Source organism: Rhinolophus sinicus, chromosome 2, assembly GCF_057876585.1.
Source record: "Rhinolophus sinicus isolate RSI-liver-muscle chromosome 2, RSI-T2T, whole genome shotgun sequence".
NCBI classification, from domain to species: Eukaryota; Metazoa; Chordata; class Mammalia; order Chiroptera; family Rhinolophidae; genus Rhinolophus; species Rhinolophus sinicus.
Window position 1 is genome coordinate 147,635,292 of NC_142502.1, and position 15,853 is coordinate 147,651,144.

A 15,853-nucleotide genomic window follows, 5' to 3' on the forward strand; every position below is an offset into this window, starting at 1 on the left:
ATGGGAGAGAGTTGATCAATTCAGGGAGGGCAGACAGGCTTCTTGTAGGAAGTGATACTTACTATGAACAAAAATGAACTATGGGAAGAGGAGAGTAAAGAGACTTCAGGCAGAAGAAAGGTCCCTACAGAAGAGCACAGTGAGCATAGGAAAGTAAAGGAAGGCTTTTGTGACTGGAGTATAGAGTTCAAGGAGAACACAGAATAACAGATGGCTAAAAATACAAGTGGATCACGTGGGCTTTATAAGGAATATTGTCCTTATTCTAAGAGTCACATAAAGCCATTAAAATATATTAAGCGGGGATGTGACAATCAGATTTGTATTTGACAAGATCACTGAATAAAATAATTACATTTTTAAAAAGAGCACTTTGGCTAAAGTGGAAGACATACTGGGGAGAAAGAGGCACAAAAAGAGTGAGTGGTGTCAAGGATGACACCTGTGTTTGGAGCTTTTATAGCAACCACTAAGATAGGTATATTGGAAGACCAAGTATGAGAGGAAAGAGGTATGACCATGTACAATCATGGTTTAGGGCATATTCTATTTGAGGTTTTTCTGAAATATTTAAAAGAATAGTTCAAAAAGGCAATCAGACTAAGTATAATCCCCACTGAAAGAAAATAGGGATCCTTAGAAAAGATTTTTGATTTCAGTGCTAGAGCAAGAAAAGTACAAGTCTTGAATACTTTGTTGTGTCAGAAAGTAAATAAGTGCTTAAAGAAAAATGGGGGCATGTCAAAAGGCCACAGGAAACAGTCTGAAGGGGCCTGCCAGCACTGGTCAAATTTGGGTCAATTCGAAAATCAAAATAATAATGTGAACACTGAATATAAGAATGGATCTGTAGTGGTATTTTTGTTAATAGGGGAGGGTAAAGAGGGAAAATTTTTCTTTATAAAGAACGCCAATTAATATCACCAATGGAAAAAACTAGTATCACATGGTTCCTGGAGGGATACTCTGAGAACAATACAGCATTGCCCTCGCAGATTTCTTGTCCAAAATGTTTCATGTTAACATGAAAATATCATTCATGCTATTCATGGTAACATGGATATAATCATGAGTAGTTACTCAGACTAATCCATATTGAACAACAATCTTCAAAACAAATAGCCTAGACTCTTCAAAAATGTTAAGTTATGAAAGACCAAAAAAGGCTGTGAAACTGTTCTAAATTTAAGGAGACTAAATACGCATGACAACTAAATATAATGCGCTATCCTTAATGGAATCCTGGATTGGGGGAGGCAGGACAGCTATATAGGGTACTATTGGGACATTGTTGAACATGATTAAGGTAGTCCAAAAATTTAACTGCCTGCAACTAAGATTGAGAAGGAACAGCCAGAAAGTAGAAAAATAGGACAGTTTGTTCTCATAGAAATCAAGGAATCAGAAAGGAGTGGTCTACAGTGTAAAATGTTGTTGGGTGGTCAAGTAATGCAAAGAGGAAATAGTTCTTGACGGGCTTTTATTACTAGATATTTTATGTTTTATGTTCTTATTACAAGAGGAACATTTTAAAGTATGTTTTCTAAATGGTTACTACTAATATCTAAGGAGGATATTATTTTTTCTTGTTGTAATTTGTTTCATTTTCCCCCAAATGCAGTACGTTCATTACAAAAAAAAAATGAATTATAAACCTAAGTTAAAAGAAAAACATGAAACCCTACAATTCCACCAACCTAGAGACAACTACTATTAAGACCTTAGTGTATATACTACCATGTGTATGTACACATTTTATTTTAAACAAAAAGATTACTGTTTTAAATATATTTTATTTATCTAATATATTGTGAATATCTTCCTATAAAGACATATCTGCAATGTTATATTTAAGGCTGCATAGCAGTACACTGCATAGATGTACCAGTTCATTTAATTAATCCCCTTTGTTTATTGTTTGGATTGCTTCTAACTTTTTGCCATTACAAGCAGAGCTGCAATGAATATCATCATAGCTAAGCATCTTAACGTGCTTAAACAATTGTTTTCTGAGGATAAATTCCTAGAAGTAGAATTGCTGGTTCAAGAGACATTCATATTTTTCAGACTTTTGCTATGTAGTTGTTAAAATGCCTACCAGAAAGATTTTATTAATCTACTCTCTCACCAACATGATGAATTGGACTCATCTGCTGGAAGTCTCACCAACAGCAAGTGTTACATACTTTTTAAAATTTTATAACTATTGTATGTTATTTTATAACCTGCCCTTTTCTAAATAATAATTCCAGTTTTCCAGTTGATTTTCTTAACATCTCTGGCAATTTTGAAGTTAACTATTAATGAAAAGATAGAGTAAACATTTATTAAAAAAACCTTTCATAAATTGCTCAAAAGAAAATCACAGCATAAAATAATTTATGTTTACTTTAGGCAACATAAAATAGTATTCCTGATACCATAAGCTATGTCTGCTTGTACAGAAGAAAAGGGTACTTCTAATGCAAATGGTAAGAAAATTTAAATGTACACTTATAGTAAAGAGAAGTAGAATGAGAAATTAAGTTTATTCTAAAAAATAACAGATGTACACAGTTAGAAACCAGAACATCCTATGTTTATCCTATTCCTGAAGATGTCTATGACTGTATACTTACAATAAAGGCCTGCGTTCTTGTCCAAATTCTGCTTCATAAAAGCCATCTCTGCAGTCTTTTCCTACCAAATCATGAGGATGAGGTTTATATGGGTCGTTCTTTGTTACTAATGTAATTCTCACTTTTCCTTTTCCATAATAGTTCATAATCTGAAAAAGGAGGGAATTAAATAGATGATCCATAAATATTTTTTATTAAGAACTGATCTACTGAGAGGTCAATTTATATAATTAGTTAGCAAGCACTGCGTAAATAAACTCTAATTGTCTGGCAACTGGAGTTTGGGTGAAACTTTCCAGAGAATACCAGTAGGAAAGAATTTACCTCTCAGTTCCTTGGCATATTATTTTCTGCCCTAATTTCAATTGGTCATATCATCTGATTCTGCTTATTTTCCTTTTAAAAACAAGAAAAATTATACCAAAATGTTATCACAGAGCATGAGAAAATACTTAGATGTTAAGTCGCTGAATGCCATGCTCTTAGATTCACTGTCATACTATAAACATCCTTTCAAAGTATATATTTAAGCCACACTGGAAATGACAAGACACCAATACATATACTTGTTTTACTTAATATGTGACATTTCATTTCACAAAAATACTTGTTAATCAGTAAGCATATTCTAAGAGTTCACTGTATAATAGGCAATAAATCAAGTTGACTTTCACAAAATTAGGTTTTCCCGCAGTAAGTATATCTACAAACACTGAGAACAAAGAGAAGAGTTTAAGCATGGGAAAGGAAGGACATTCTGAGCATGAGGAGGAAATAAGGTTTAGTTTGGAAGCTAATTTGCAAGCACAAAGTAGGGAATATAAAAACCAGCGTAGGAGAAGGGAGCAAGGTAGTTAAGTAAGACGGGGTAGATTTACAGGTAAGAGGGCACTAGAATCTGTAATTTTGAAAGTAAACTTAATTTGAACAGTAACCAGGAAGTATTTATTGCCTTTCTGAATGAAAGAGAGGGTAACCACTTAAAACTGTAAGATAGGCTGATGTAGAACTCAAGCTGTATAGTGTTGAGGACTGGAATGGTAAGGCTACAGATCTTAGAAATATTTTAGAGAAAGGACAGAATAAGCTGAATTATGGAGAAGAGTTAAACATTGCTCTTAAAAGATTAGAAGAGTAGTGTTTTCTTATTTACCTTTTATTAGTATGTCTCTCATTTTAACATTTAAGTAACAGGACTTAGATAACTCAATTCCATATTCTACCCTAAAATGTGATAAAAATTAGGAACCTGGGATTCAATAATTTGCCATTACCTTATTCTATAATTTATTGCCTTATTCTGTAATTTAGCATTTTGTTTCAACTCCCTTAAGTTCAATAAACTTTGTAAATAATCTAGTTATAAACCTGTGAATTAAGATCTGTTGATGAAAGATTAAATAACACTTATCAAAATCCATTAAAAATCAAATGAAATATGAAATATCAATATAGTACATTTTATAAATATGTAGTATATTACCAACGTCATTTTGGATCAAAAACTACTTTCAAAACTTACACTAATATGAAAAAACTATTTTTAAAAAGTAAGTATCAAATCAGCCAATGCAATCAATAGTATCAGGGATAGGCAATAAAAGTAAAGAAAAAAGGAGGCAAAAATGTTCCTTCCCCTTTCCCATAGCCCTGAGATTAGCCAAGTGACTGTAAGTAGAAGAATTCTAATTGAGTTCTCAAATCCACGTTTTTAATCTACAGAACAATTTTGCTCACTGCTTTAAGGAGAGAAAGTCTTTTTCTTCATTAGCTCTGTGTTCCATGAGAGGAAACACCAACCAAGGCTGCCAATGGACACTAAGCCCTGTGAATCGCTACTTAGATTAACATACAATTCATGTATAACTATGTTCAGGGATGAAGAATCCATACTATCTTTAAGAAATGTAAATAGACATCTATCTAATACAGATCAGTTAAGAAGAAAAGCCCATGGAGATGACTGTGAAAAAAACTTGGCCTTTAATGTGATTGCTGCACCTAAAATATGAAGCAAATAAGAGTGAGACACAGAGGAGAAAGGTGTGTTACCTGGATAGATGGGTACGTGCGGTTGTTGTCTGTGCTGTGCTCCCCGGGAATGCTGCCTGCGGAGCGCCCTTCACATTTGTATCTAAAACGCATTCCCCTCTGCCTGGGTTGCTCAATTATCTCTATGTAGGGGTTATATCCACCTGAAATTATAAAAAAGGGGTGAGTGAGATTTGGATAGCAATAATAATGGATTTTAAGCATTTTGTTATTTTTTCAAAACAGACTAAAAGATTTTCCCTCCCAATATTAAACGGCAAGGTTGAAATGTAATTACCCAAGATTAGGTGGTAAAGACACGTTTTTTTCCCCTATACCGAGCTCTTATACCATGTTAACACAAGTCATTCAAATCATATTTATTGGTTAGCACTGTATCACTCAATATCTATAGCTAGTGCCAGTGTGATGTTCTGGGAGCCACTTCAGAGATACCCACTTCTCACGGGAGACCAAGCGAAAGGTCTTCCCCAAGACTCCCCCAGGAGGGTCTAGAAGAAAATCTTCAGAAGTACAATATTATTCTCCAAAAGTGAGTTTAACTGCTGATTTTACATTAGACTCTTGAAAGTTTATTGAAAGACTACTCATTGAAAATGGAAATACATTTAAATCCTTGCAGAAGGGTATGTAAAATGTTTGTATCTCCATTGGAATGTTAACGGATTTATATCAAAATAAATTCCAGAAGGGAATTTAGGCTCAACAAACTTTTCAGTCAGTCCCATCTAAGCCTTTTCTAAAGTATAAGACACAACAGAGCAAAAGAAAATAATTATTTACTTTCTATAACAAATACAATTCAAAATATGCACCTTTAGAATGAACTACTGATACACACAACATGAATGAATCTCAAAATAATTATGCTGGGTGAAAAAAGCCAGACTGAAAGAGCACATACTGTATGATTCCATATATATAAAACTCTAGAATGTGAACACTAATCTATAATGAAAGAAAGCAGGTTGCCTAAGAAAATGGGTGTGAAATGGATGGGGAAACTCTAGGGGATGAGGGATATGTTAATTATCTTGATTGTGGTGATGATTTCAAGGTTGTATATATGTCAAAACTTATCAAATTGCATACTTTAAACACGTGCAATTTACTGTACATTATTATATGTCAATAAAGCTGTCTAAAACATATACACCTTACTCCCTCTTATCCAAATCGTGGAAACAAAAGTTCAATAAAGATACGCAAGTGTGCTTACAAATAGGGTACTCAGGAATCTGTCTTTATTTTAGGGATGTGAAGAGAACTTTCTTTGAGGAAAAAAAAAAAAGCCCCCTCAATCAGTTTAGTGATTTCTAAACTGCCACAATTAGATATCCATTTTTTTGACTATAGGCTTATCCTTTGATAGAATGAATGCAAGCAAATCTTCAGAATGGGTAACACAGTGGGTCTTAGTGCAGTATAGGGAAGAGGCCTTTTGAATCCTACGCAGCGAAATCTTAACAATGAAAACCTTTGAAATGTTATTAAATCTCTCATTCTGTAAAATGGGGATAATAATAACAATACTACCTCATTGGGTTGTACAATGGATGATAAGCAATGTGTTCTTACCAAGTATCACGCATGTGGCAAATAATAAATGGTGTCTATTATTTCAGAAGCTTTCTGGAAAACAATGATTTATAGTGATACCATGATGGTATCACAACTGCTATTTTCAAGAATTCTACAGAACAGTGAGGCAAACAATACAAATTATTAGAGTATAAAAGAGACGAACAAAATTTTGTTTATGCCAACAAAATTCTGCATAAAATGATAATAAAAGCAAAAGAGTCAGGAATGCCTAAATATAAATCAAAGAAAAAAAAGAGTTAATGAAGCAAAAGGTGAGGAGGGAAGAAGGAGAAGGAAGACAGGTAGGCATTCTAGGGAAAGGGAACAGTGTCCAAAGGTGTGGCAATACAGAAGCTATAGCCCCAGTGGAAGAGAAGAGTTTTTAAGAATCGTACATTTCCACCCTTAGAAAGAGAGCCAAAAGCCAGAGAACATTTGAGAATTTGGATATTCTATGAGTGACAGCGAATCAAGGAATGGCCATATGCAGGAGAATCAATCACAAGACCAGTTTGGAATTTTAGAGTAAGAATTCTGGTGGCAATGGACAGATTGAAAAGAGGAAGTAAGGTGATCAGTTTTAGACGGCTGTTACAATAATGTAATGATGAGGGTTATTTTGAAATATGGTATGAATAACTATTTAAAAGATAAAATTGACAGTACTTGGTGAATGACTGAACGTTAGGGTTAAGAGAAAGAATCATTGATGGCTCCATAGTTTCTATTTTGGGTTACTGAGTAAAGAGTAAAGAATTACTGTTGCCTTTAATTTTACTCTGTTTTGTTCAGACTCCTTGTGATTCAATCTACCACTTATTTATTCAAAAGACAAAGACCAGAAAAAAATGACTTTAATCAAGTTCATAAAACTCATTTCAATTTTACTGAAAAACCTAAGGCATGCAGATGAGTATTTCACAAATTCACATCCTTATATATCCTTGTATATTTCAAATAATTCAAATTCACATTTCAGTTTCAAATATGTCACATGCTTATATATCCTTGTAGGAATATTTAAAAGAAAGTACGTTTCCCTCTTAGTAGCTCAAAACACTCCACAGTATTTTTTAAGTGATATCTTAAATCATTTATGTGGTTGAACTAAAGGTCAAATAGATCCCGGCCCACTACTTATTTAAAGGTGTCTGGGTGGGAAGTTGATATAGAATGACATCATTAATGGTAAGTGGCTAACTTTTGGGGGAGGAGTGAGTGTGAATAAAAGTGCTAGGCTCATAGTGAGAATTCAAATAATTTCATTGGTTACACAACACTTCCTTAAACTAGAAAGTGTGTTTATGAAGAAAGTCTTTAGACAAAAGAACAGAAAAACAGTTGTTGAAAGATTAAATAAAACATTTTAAAAGATTTTAAAATTATAAAAATGATGTAAATAATTGTCATATAACATCAAGTACTTTTAAAACCTTTGAAATCTATTCTTTCTATTGTAGGAGCTCTTTATTGGTAAAAAGTCTTACTAACAACCAAGTAACAGAGTTTATTGTAATATTCTACATTCCCCCAGCTGGAAATAATCTCCCCCTCCTCTAAACTACTATTGTATTTTGTTTATGGCACTTATTCCAAATAACTATAATTTAGGGAAAATTCACTATTCTTAAAAAAAAGCTACTTGTTTTATTTCTTCAAACAACTTGAAGACAGAAATTGTGTCTTACTCATCAGTGCCTTGCACACACATATTCAGTAAATATCTACTGAACAAATGACTAAAAATCTAAAGATTGTTTTATTTGTTTAAGATGCAAACAATGAAGCACTACATACATGATTAATCAGATTCCATTACTATGGAAAAAAATAATGCTTTGTAGGTACTAGAATTGCTACATCTTCATATTCCTCATACCCATTCATATTCTGATTCCTTTATCTGTATTTCTGTTTCTTAAAAACTTCCCAGCAATAAATCATTTATATCATGTATCAGTACAATGTATCAGTTACTTCCTTCCTTAGTGCTCTGTTTTGAAGTACAATTCTTCCTGAAGATAAAAAGTGCTGAAATATAGTCATCTATGGAGTGGAAGAAGGTAAAATATAAATCAGGGACTTATAGGGAAAATAAGTACTCTTAACTAAGACTGTCTTAAATCACTACAGTGTTGAAAAGCCTTGCAAAGTCTTCAAAACTGGTTCTGAGCAACTTAATTACTATACTTTTGTTTAATACTACGCAAAGCTGGATTGACCCCTACCTTTTGAACAGTACTGTAAAAAGCCAATACAGACCAGAACAACATTTGAAATATAGCCAATGTTTGCAAGATATACTTGTTTTTATTTGCACTAACATGAAAAAGGTGCTATTTTAAAACAGAGCCTAATAAAGTACGAGTTTTTAAGATAAAATAAGAAATTACATGGAAATAAAAGTTAAAAATGGATCAACTGTCAGAAATACACACATTATAAACTAAAATCTTCTAGCTAGAATTGGGAACCAGTATTAATTATACAGTAAAAAAAATGTTAGAGTATAACACTGTTTTAAAGCATTTTATCATTTCTCATTTGATCCTGAGGTTTAATCTTCATAAAAACAAAACAGGAATTATTATCCCACTTTACAGATGATAATACTAAAGTTCAAAATTATATGAAATTGTAAGTAAAAAAATTATGAATGACATTAGCAAATATGACAGCTGGGATCCCACAGTGTCAAGTTCAAAGAACAAGTGTAAAAGCAGCTGGGGGTTATTTGCTGTATCGGTCACAATAACTGATACAGCAAATAACCTAAAATAAATGCAACTTAGTTTAAGAAGATAGGCATCTTGGTATAAGCAAGTAAGTACTTAGATCCAATGAAATTCCTGGAACACAGTTCATTCTGCGGTTGTCTATCAGAATCACCTAGGTAGCTTTTTCAAAACATACACTGCCTGATGCCACCTGCGATCTCCTGCATAGAAACAGAGACCTTTTATCTAAAGCCCAGACATGTTTCTGAAAAAGCCTTCCATGCATTCTAATACACTCCTGATTAAGAACCATTGTCCTAAAACATAAACAAATGGAAACAATGATGCACATATCTAGAGAAGCAATCCAAAAATCCACATGTGTGGGCTGCGTGATGGATAAACTAGGCAGAGAAATTGACTACTTGTAACTCCTTTCTCTCTCCCACTCTAAAGAGCTTATCCAAATGCAAGCAAGGGGGGGAAACAATTATTATAGGGCTAACGTTCAACCACCCTGATTTATTTAAAAAGTAAATTGCTTGCAAAATTAATATTTTTAATATTATAAAAACAATTTTAAAATACAACACACAAATGATTGTAACAGGCCAATGTGTCAATACCACAGTTGAGAATAACTGACTAGAGACTGCATCTCCCTCACAGAACTAGATGACAGACTGCCTAAGACCCAAAGGAGCAAATGCAGCTAATATATACTTTTCCAAATATCACCTCAACTCACTTTGGAGAAAAAAAGAAAATAAAATCTATTCTCCTTTCCTTAAACCTAGGAACCCAACTGAATCATGGTGATGATCTTCTTTACCTTAAGGCACAGATGAGTTTTTCCATTTTTTCTTAATTATGATAAAAATTTAGTTATCACTTCGTATATAGCTAGAATTGCATGTAATTAACGAAGGGACAAAGAAAATTTAAGCCTTTTCCCACAAGGACAGAAAAAGACTAACATAGAAGGTGCAAAAGAAATCAAATGGAGGGTAATTTACATCAATCAAGTTAGCAAAAGGACACATGGTTTATCTACTAAGCAATTTTTTGATTTACTTTTTTTTTTCAGAATGCTTACTATCATTTAAATGGACAAAGGAGAAAAAATACACTGCGTCTAAATATCACCTTCAAATTCTATTCCACTATTTGAAATCTACACAAAACCATTTCAAATTGTTTAAAAGTAAATGAGCATTCTTTTCTTATATATCCTTGAAAGATATATTTTCTATCTAGCATCTAATCTAGTCTATTAATATAAGTTTTAAGGTTTCATAAAATTCTAGAATCATCAGGATACTTAAATAGTAAGTGTCTCTAGTAGTTCCTGTTTCCTAGATGTTTGAGTCCCAAAAGTGCTCCACTACAAGAGAAAACTAACATTTACAGGCATGCATTATATCATTTGTTCCTCAAAAGACACTGCAGTAGTTAGTCCCATTTTTATATCACCGAATGGCAGAACTAGAATAAAAGCCAACCCAGGTCCATCATGGGCTAAAGTCCAGGTTTATTCCAATATATCAATCTGACTCTCAGTTGGGTCTTAAGAATCAAGTAAGGGAATTTTCAGATGAGTATTTGACTGATGTATATAGTCACATACATACATCACAAGGTAGTAAATAAAAGACATAAAAGATTTTGGCAATAGAAATTCCACTGCTAAAGATTTCACTGCTGTGCGGGTAAAAAAACGTGCTGAAAAATTTTAACTTCCAGGGTGAAAAAATAGAGAAATATTTAAAATCTGTTCTAGATTTTCCAGGTATTTAACTAAATTAAAAATAGATGGCAGGGCGAAATCATCTGTTTTAAATAAGATTGCCAGATTTAAAAACAAATATTACAGGACGCCCATTTAAATATGAATTAATTTCTTTTAGTACATCTCATGCAACTATTTGGGTCGTGTGCCTATAAACACAATCACTTGCAGAGAACACAGATGAGAGAAAGATGGAACAAAAGGAAATGCTGAGTCCCTTAAATTTTATTTGAGAGCCTACACCCCCCCCAGGTGTTCCCAATTATGAATCATCTGATTCCTCTCTAGTCATTTCATTCACTCACTCCCTTCACTCTATCATATATCACCTTCATTCCTTTCTACCACTGTTATCTCTACATTTTCATGTACTGCATTTCCAAAACAGCCTTTATGTTTACATGTGTAGTCTTTTACATTAAAAAAAAAAAAGAAGTCATTTGCTTTTGTTATCAATTCCAGCTCCAGCTCTATCATTAAAGATTGAAGTTGCATCATACTTACATTCATATTTTTCCCCCTTACTCAAGGGAAATAGTTCTCTTGAAATTCATACAGCAGACAAAGAGTTGGTAAGTAGTGTGCGGTTTACAAAAACAATTTCTTAGTGTACTTCCTACTACGTGACAAAGCAGAACTATACTAAAGAAAACTAGGAATAAAAATTATCTAAATTTTAAAACGTATTTTACCAAAGACAGTACTATTTATTAGTAAATAGAGCCATGTGCACACAAGAACATTTTACTTTCTACTGGAACAATGAGAAGCTTTAAATTCTGATATAAAAGAGTTAATTTTACTTAAAATGTACAAGAGTAATGATTGCCTAACTATTGCCTAACCTAGATGGGTCTGGGTACATTTTTCTTCACAATGCCTATTTTAATTCATCATGTCAAAAGACTGAAATCAAGGTGTAATTTTAAAAAAGCAATAAAGACAGCTTAATAGAACCTAAACTGTGAAATCCTAAATAATCTGACAATTTACCTGAACAAAATTTAGAAATATATATATATATCAAAGTCCCAGTTACTCATGGTTCTTATAAATTTGCTTATGAGACTATGATGTTACTTTTTATGTTATGCAGATCACATATTCAACTACACACACATATTTACATACGACATCCGGGGAGAAATGTAGAAATGGTCTTAAAATCTTTGTAATCAATAAAAATACTTTTTGAGGTTTTAATACTACCTTACTACAAACAGAATCTAAACTAGGTAATGATAAAGTAATTTAGCACTTTTTTTTCCTGTGATTCTTTTGGTTAAATTACTGTTTCAAAACACGATAGGAATTGATAATTTAGTCACTCTTCCTCTAAGGTCTTTAAAACTAATTAAGGAAAGTACACCCCGACTTCTTTTTTAAAATTTGCTTAGCAGTTTTCAAACAATTGAATTACAATTTAAATAACATGTTATGATTACAACTTTCCATTCCTTAATTTTTTCCCCCGTTCAATTGAGGATCCTCATAACAGCACAAAAATATAGTGTCATTAAGCAAGTTTCAATTGTATCAGAGTTTTAAATGATGTAGGTCTTACAATACGCTATATAAATATGGTTACTTCTTTTCTCTCTTTTGAAAGAATTGGGAGTATTACATTCATGCCATGTATCAACCAAGTTTGCTTAAATTGCCAGCAGGCTGACCTTTTTTTTTTACTTATAATACTCGCTATTCTTTACTACTTTCATACAAAATTTCTTTCTGATAACCAATAAATTAACCAAACATTTCAAATCATCTTTGCACTTTTAATCTAAAGGGCCTTTGAATTATCTGAAAGTTTGGGAGTCACTGAAGTGGGTTAAGAGAAAGTTGAAATATTTTAAACTCCACTTGTATTCTGACATGAAAACCACAGACAAACTGAAATCAAATTTCGTGTGAACTACCCCAATTTCCCGTTTTAGCTTACAGCAGTAGCTATGACATTGTTCTGTTCAACCCTTTAAAAAGTCCTCTAAGCTTTCTACTTCCTCTTCTCTGCTAGACATCAACCTTCTGCTGAGGGTCACTGTACCAGGGAGTTGGGAGGATGCGGGTCAAGCATAAACAAGCCCCCCCCTCTTCAACTTTCCAGTACAGCGTTAAGGAGTAACTTGTAAGCCTCCGTTACTGCTCACGCTGCTCCCTCTGCCGGGAAAGCGCCCCTAGGAACCTGGCCAGATCCTGTAAAGGATTCTTGACTTACTTCCCTTCGGTTACAGGCTGACCTAAACCATAGCCGTATATTCCGTACCGGTATGAGATTCACCCCCTTTCCTCTGAACTGTTCCTTGGTAAACTCGTTTCCCCTCAAAGCAAGAGATTCACGCATTTATTAACTGAAAATAAACATTTACACAAGTGATAGGAAATTCTTTTAACCCCTACCCATATTTTGAAGCACAGGTATTCTAAAAATCCCCTTTTCCCCTTCTTTCCAACAAAGGAGGAAAAAAACCAAAACCAAAGCAACATGACTTCTGCTCCGTAAATTAGAACGTACGCCCCGTACAGTAAAAACTATCCACTGTGTTGAAGCAACATTTCCACTTAAGACCTGTTAAAACACTACCGGTGACTTTTAAAGCCACACGTTTTGTACAACTGTCAGCACAACAGCGATCACCTCTTGGTACTTGATGAAATTAAACTAAAAACTCTGAGCTTTTCAGAGGTCTGAAGGTTCCTCATTCCTGTTGTAAAACATAAAACCACCATGTCGATGTAAATCAATTTTTAAAGACGCGAACTCTTAGTCCTCCATTTAGATTCTCATTACTTCCCTAATCCTAAAACAGAGTCGTTGGGAATTTCTAAGGTTCCGGCTATTATAATGGCATCAAATTACAGAGCGTGACTTTGATTTCGCAGGCAAACCCCCGAACCACCTTACTTGTTACAAGGTTGACAATTTGACAGACGAGGCGATTTCAGAGAGAACGCGCCACAATCAAAACTGAGCGGCAATATCCCGGGACGAGCTCCGGGTTCCCCCCAGCTCGGGCACAGCCGGGGGCGCCCAGAACACTCACCCGAAGCCATGACTCCGCTCACCGCGCCGCCCCGGCTCCACTCCAAGCGTCTGGACCGGAGGCCGCCGCTGTCAGTCAGCCCGCCAGTCAGTCCTCTGCCGGCGGGACCCCCTGTCCCACTGACCACCGTCGGGTCCTCCTCCTCCTTCCCGCCCTCCTTTGGTTTGCGGCTCACACCTTCCCACCCCCTTAATTCTCGAGCTCCGGCTCACCCCGGCTCGTGCGTCCAGGGTGCGGGAGCCAAGGGTAGGGGGCGGAGCGCGGCGAGAGCCCAGCACCTCAGGGCCAGAGAGACGAGCGCCGAGGCGGGAGGGGGATTTCCCGCAGCTGACGTAGGCTCCACACCGCCGCCTTCTCTGGGGGCGGGGGGGGCGGGGCGGACCTCGCGCAACCGCACTCGACGGCCAGCGCTCCGCCCCGCCCTACCCCGCCCCCGCTACCACCCCCGGCGCTGCAGTGGGCTCGGGACCCCGTCCGGGGAGCTGGAGCGCGGGATCTTCGGGTATGCAGGGAACACGCGGGGCCGAGAAGTGACGGCCCGGAGCGTGCGAAAGCCGCCAGCTCCTTAGAAATCCCCCTCCTCCGGGCTGTACTTGGGCGCGTGGCTTAAAGTTCAGAAGCGGGTAGGAGGGTGCGGTGACGTCGAGAGGGCCGGCCGCCGGGGAGTACTTGGGGGTGGGCCCTCCCTGGCTGGAGCGGGGCGGGGGGCGGTACTACGGCCCGGGATTTTCGTTGGGTGGTTCCCCCTCTTCTAGATTTTGCACAAGCAAATCTCCGCCTCCGCACAGGGGCAGTGCGACGCGACGTTCGCGGAGCGCTCTCGAGGGGAAGTGCGGAAGCGCCTGTCGCCAGTGTTCGTGTGTAATGCATGTATTTGCGTATGGGGACCCCCGCAGTCTGATTTTCCTTCTTTACATCCAAATTGCGAGGACTCAGTTAACTTGACGGATTTTACCTACTATTTAAACTTAAGGTCCGCACTGCGAGTTCATTGCCTCATTTAATGCACTGCTCAAGATTAGTGGGGTCGACACTATCGTGGGATTTGACAGAAATACCCATGAGGCGCGGGGGGGGGGGGGAGGAACGAACTGTGTAGTAAGTATGTTAAAGGAATCGAGTAAAACTGTGTTTCCTTTATGTGCTAAAAACCTTGTATGTATCCGTTGATTTACCTCATTTATAACATATTACCCTCATTTTATAGATGAGGTAATCGTGGTTCAGAGAAGTAGTACTTCAGAGAAATTAAGTTCAAACTTCAGAATGCTGGTAAAAAGAAAAGCACAGTTTAAACCCAGAGTCTCACTCCAAAGCTCCACGCTCTTTCCAGTGTCCCTTGCAGTAGGAAATGACAAAGAGGGGGGAACGTGAGCCTGCTATACAAGTGCTGAAGTTGGAGAACACAGTGGGGAAAGGAAAAAAAAAAAAACACAAAAATTTTCTACGAACCCCAAAATATCCTTTCCACAAAATGCAGAAAAGTAGAAAAGAATGAAACGATTGAATAAGCATTAAACCTTACTGTGACGCACTTTTTTTGCAAAGACAAAAAAGAAATCTCACTTGGAAAGGAGGATAGATTTTATTCCAGTTGCACACAGAAAGCTATGAAGAGTGATTGACATTACATTTTGAGATATTTACTCTGAGTAATGTGTTAAACTGTTAGTATACATTAACTAGGGGCAAGGGTGAATGAAGGCAAAGCAGTTAAGAGGTTGTTGCAGTAGTCTGAGAAGTAAAAGTGGTTTCAACTAGTGTTTTTGCAGAGGAGATGGTGAAAAGAGGTCAGATTTAGTAAGATATTTTGGTAACAGAACCAGAAGGCCTTGGTAGATGAGAGGGGAAAAAAGGAATCAGGGAAACTCACATTTTTGGTCTGAGCAAGAAGGTAAAAAGGAAGGCTGGTGAAGAAAAACGTTTGAGAGGGAAAATCAGGAGCTGTGTTTTGGATACCTTACATTACAGATGCTTATTAGACACCCCGAAGTAGACAGTTGAATATGCAGAACTCAAGCTAAGGGGAATCAGGGGTAGAAATAAAGA

At 36.2% G+C, this 15,853-nt stretch overlaps 1 protein-coding gene across 3 annotated transcripts in view; it reads right to left on the reverse strand.

Moving 5' to 3' along the window:
- Positions 1 to 14,463, reverse strand: part of REL (REL proto-oncogene, NF-kB subunit) — a 39,875-nt gene extending 25,412 nt beyond the window's left edge. Inside the window, exons 1-3 of one of the 3 annotated variants that reach the window (XM_019717352.3) lie at positions 13,805 to 14,463; positions 4,671 to 4,813; positions 2,619 to 2,767 (exon numbers count right to left, since the gene is read on the reverse strand). In XM_019717352.3, the coding sequence (XP_019572911.1) occupies positions 2,619 to 2,767; positions 4,671 to 4,813; positions 13,805 to 13,814 (302 nt within the window). In that variant the 5' untranslated portion in view covers positions 13,815 to 14,463. Of the gene's footprint in view, positions 1 to 2,618; positions 2,768 to 4,670; positions 4,875 to 13,804 lie in introns of those variants that run through there. The other 2 variants (XM_019717344.3, XM_074332014.2) reach the window with 2 other exon arrangements.
- Positions 14,464 to 15,853: the final 1,390 nt, after the last annotated feature.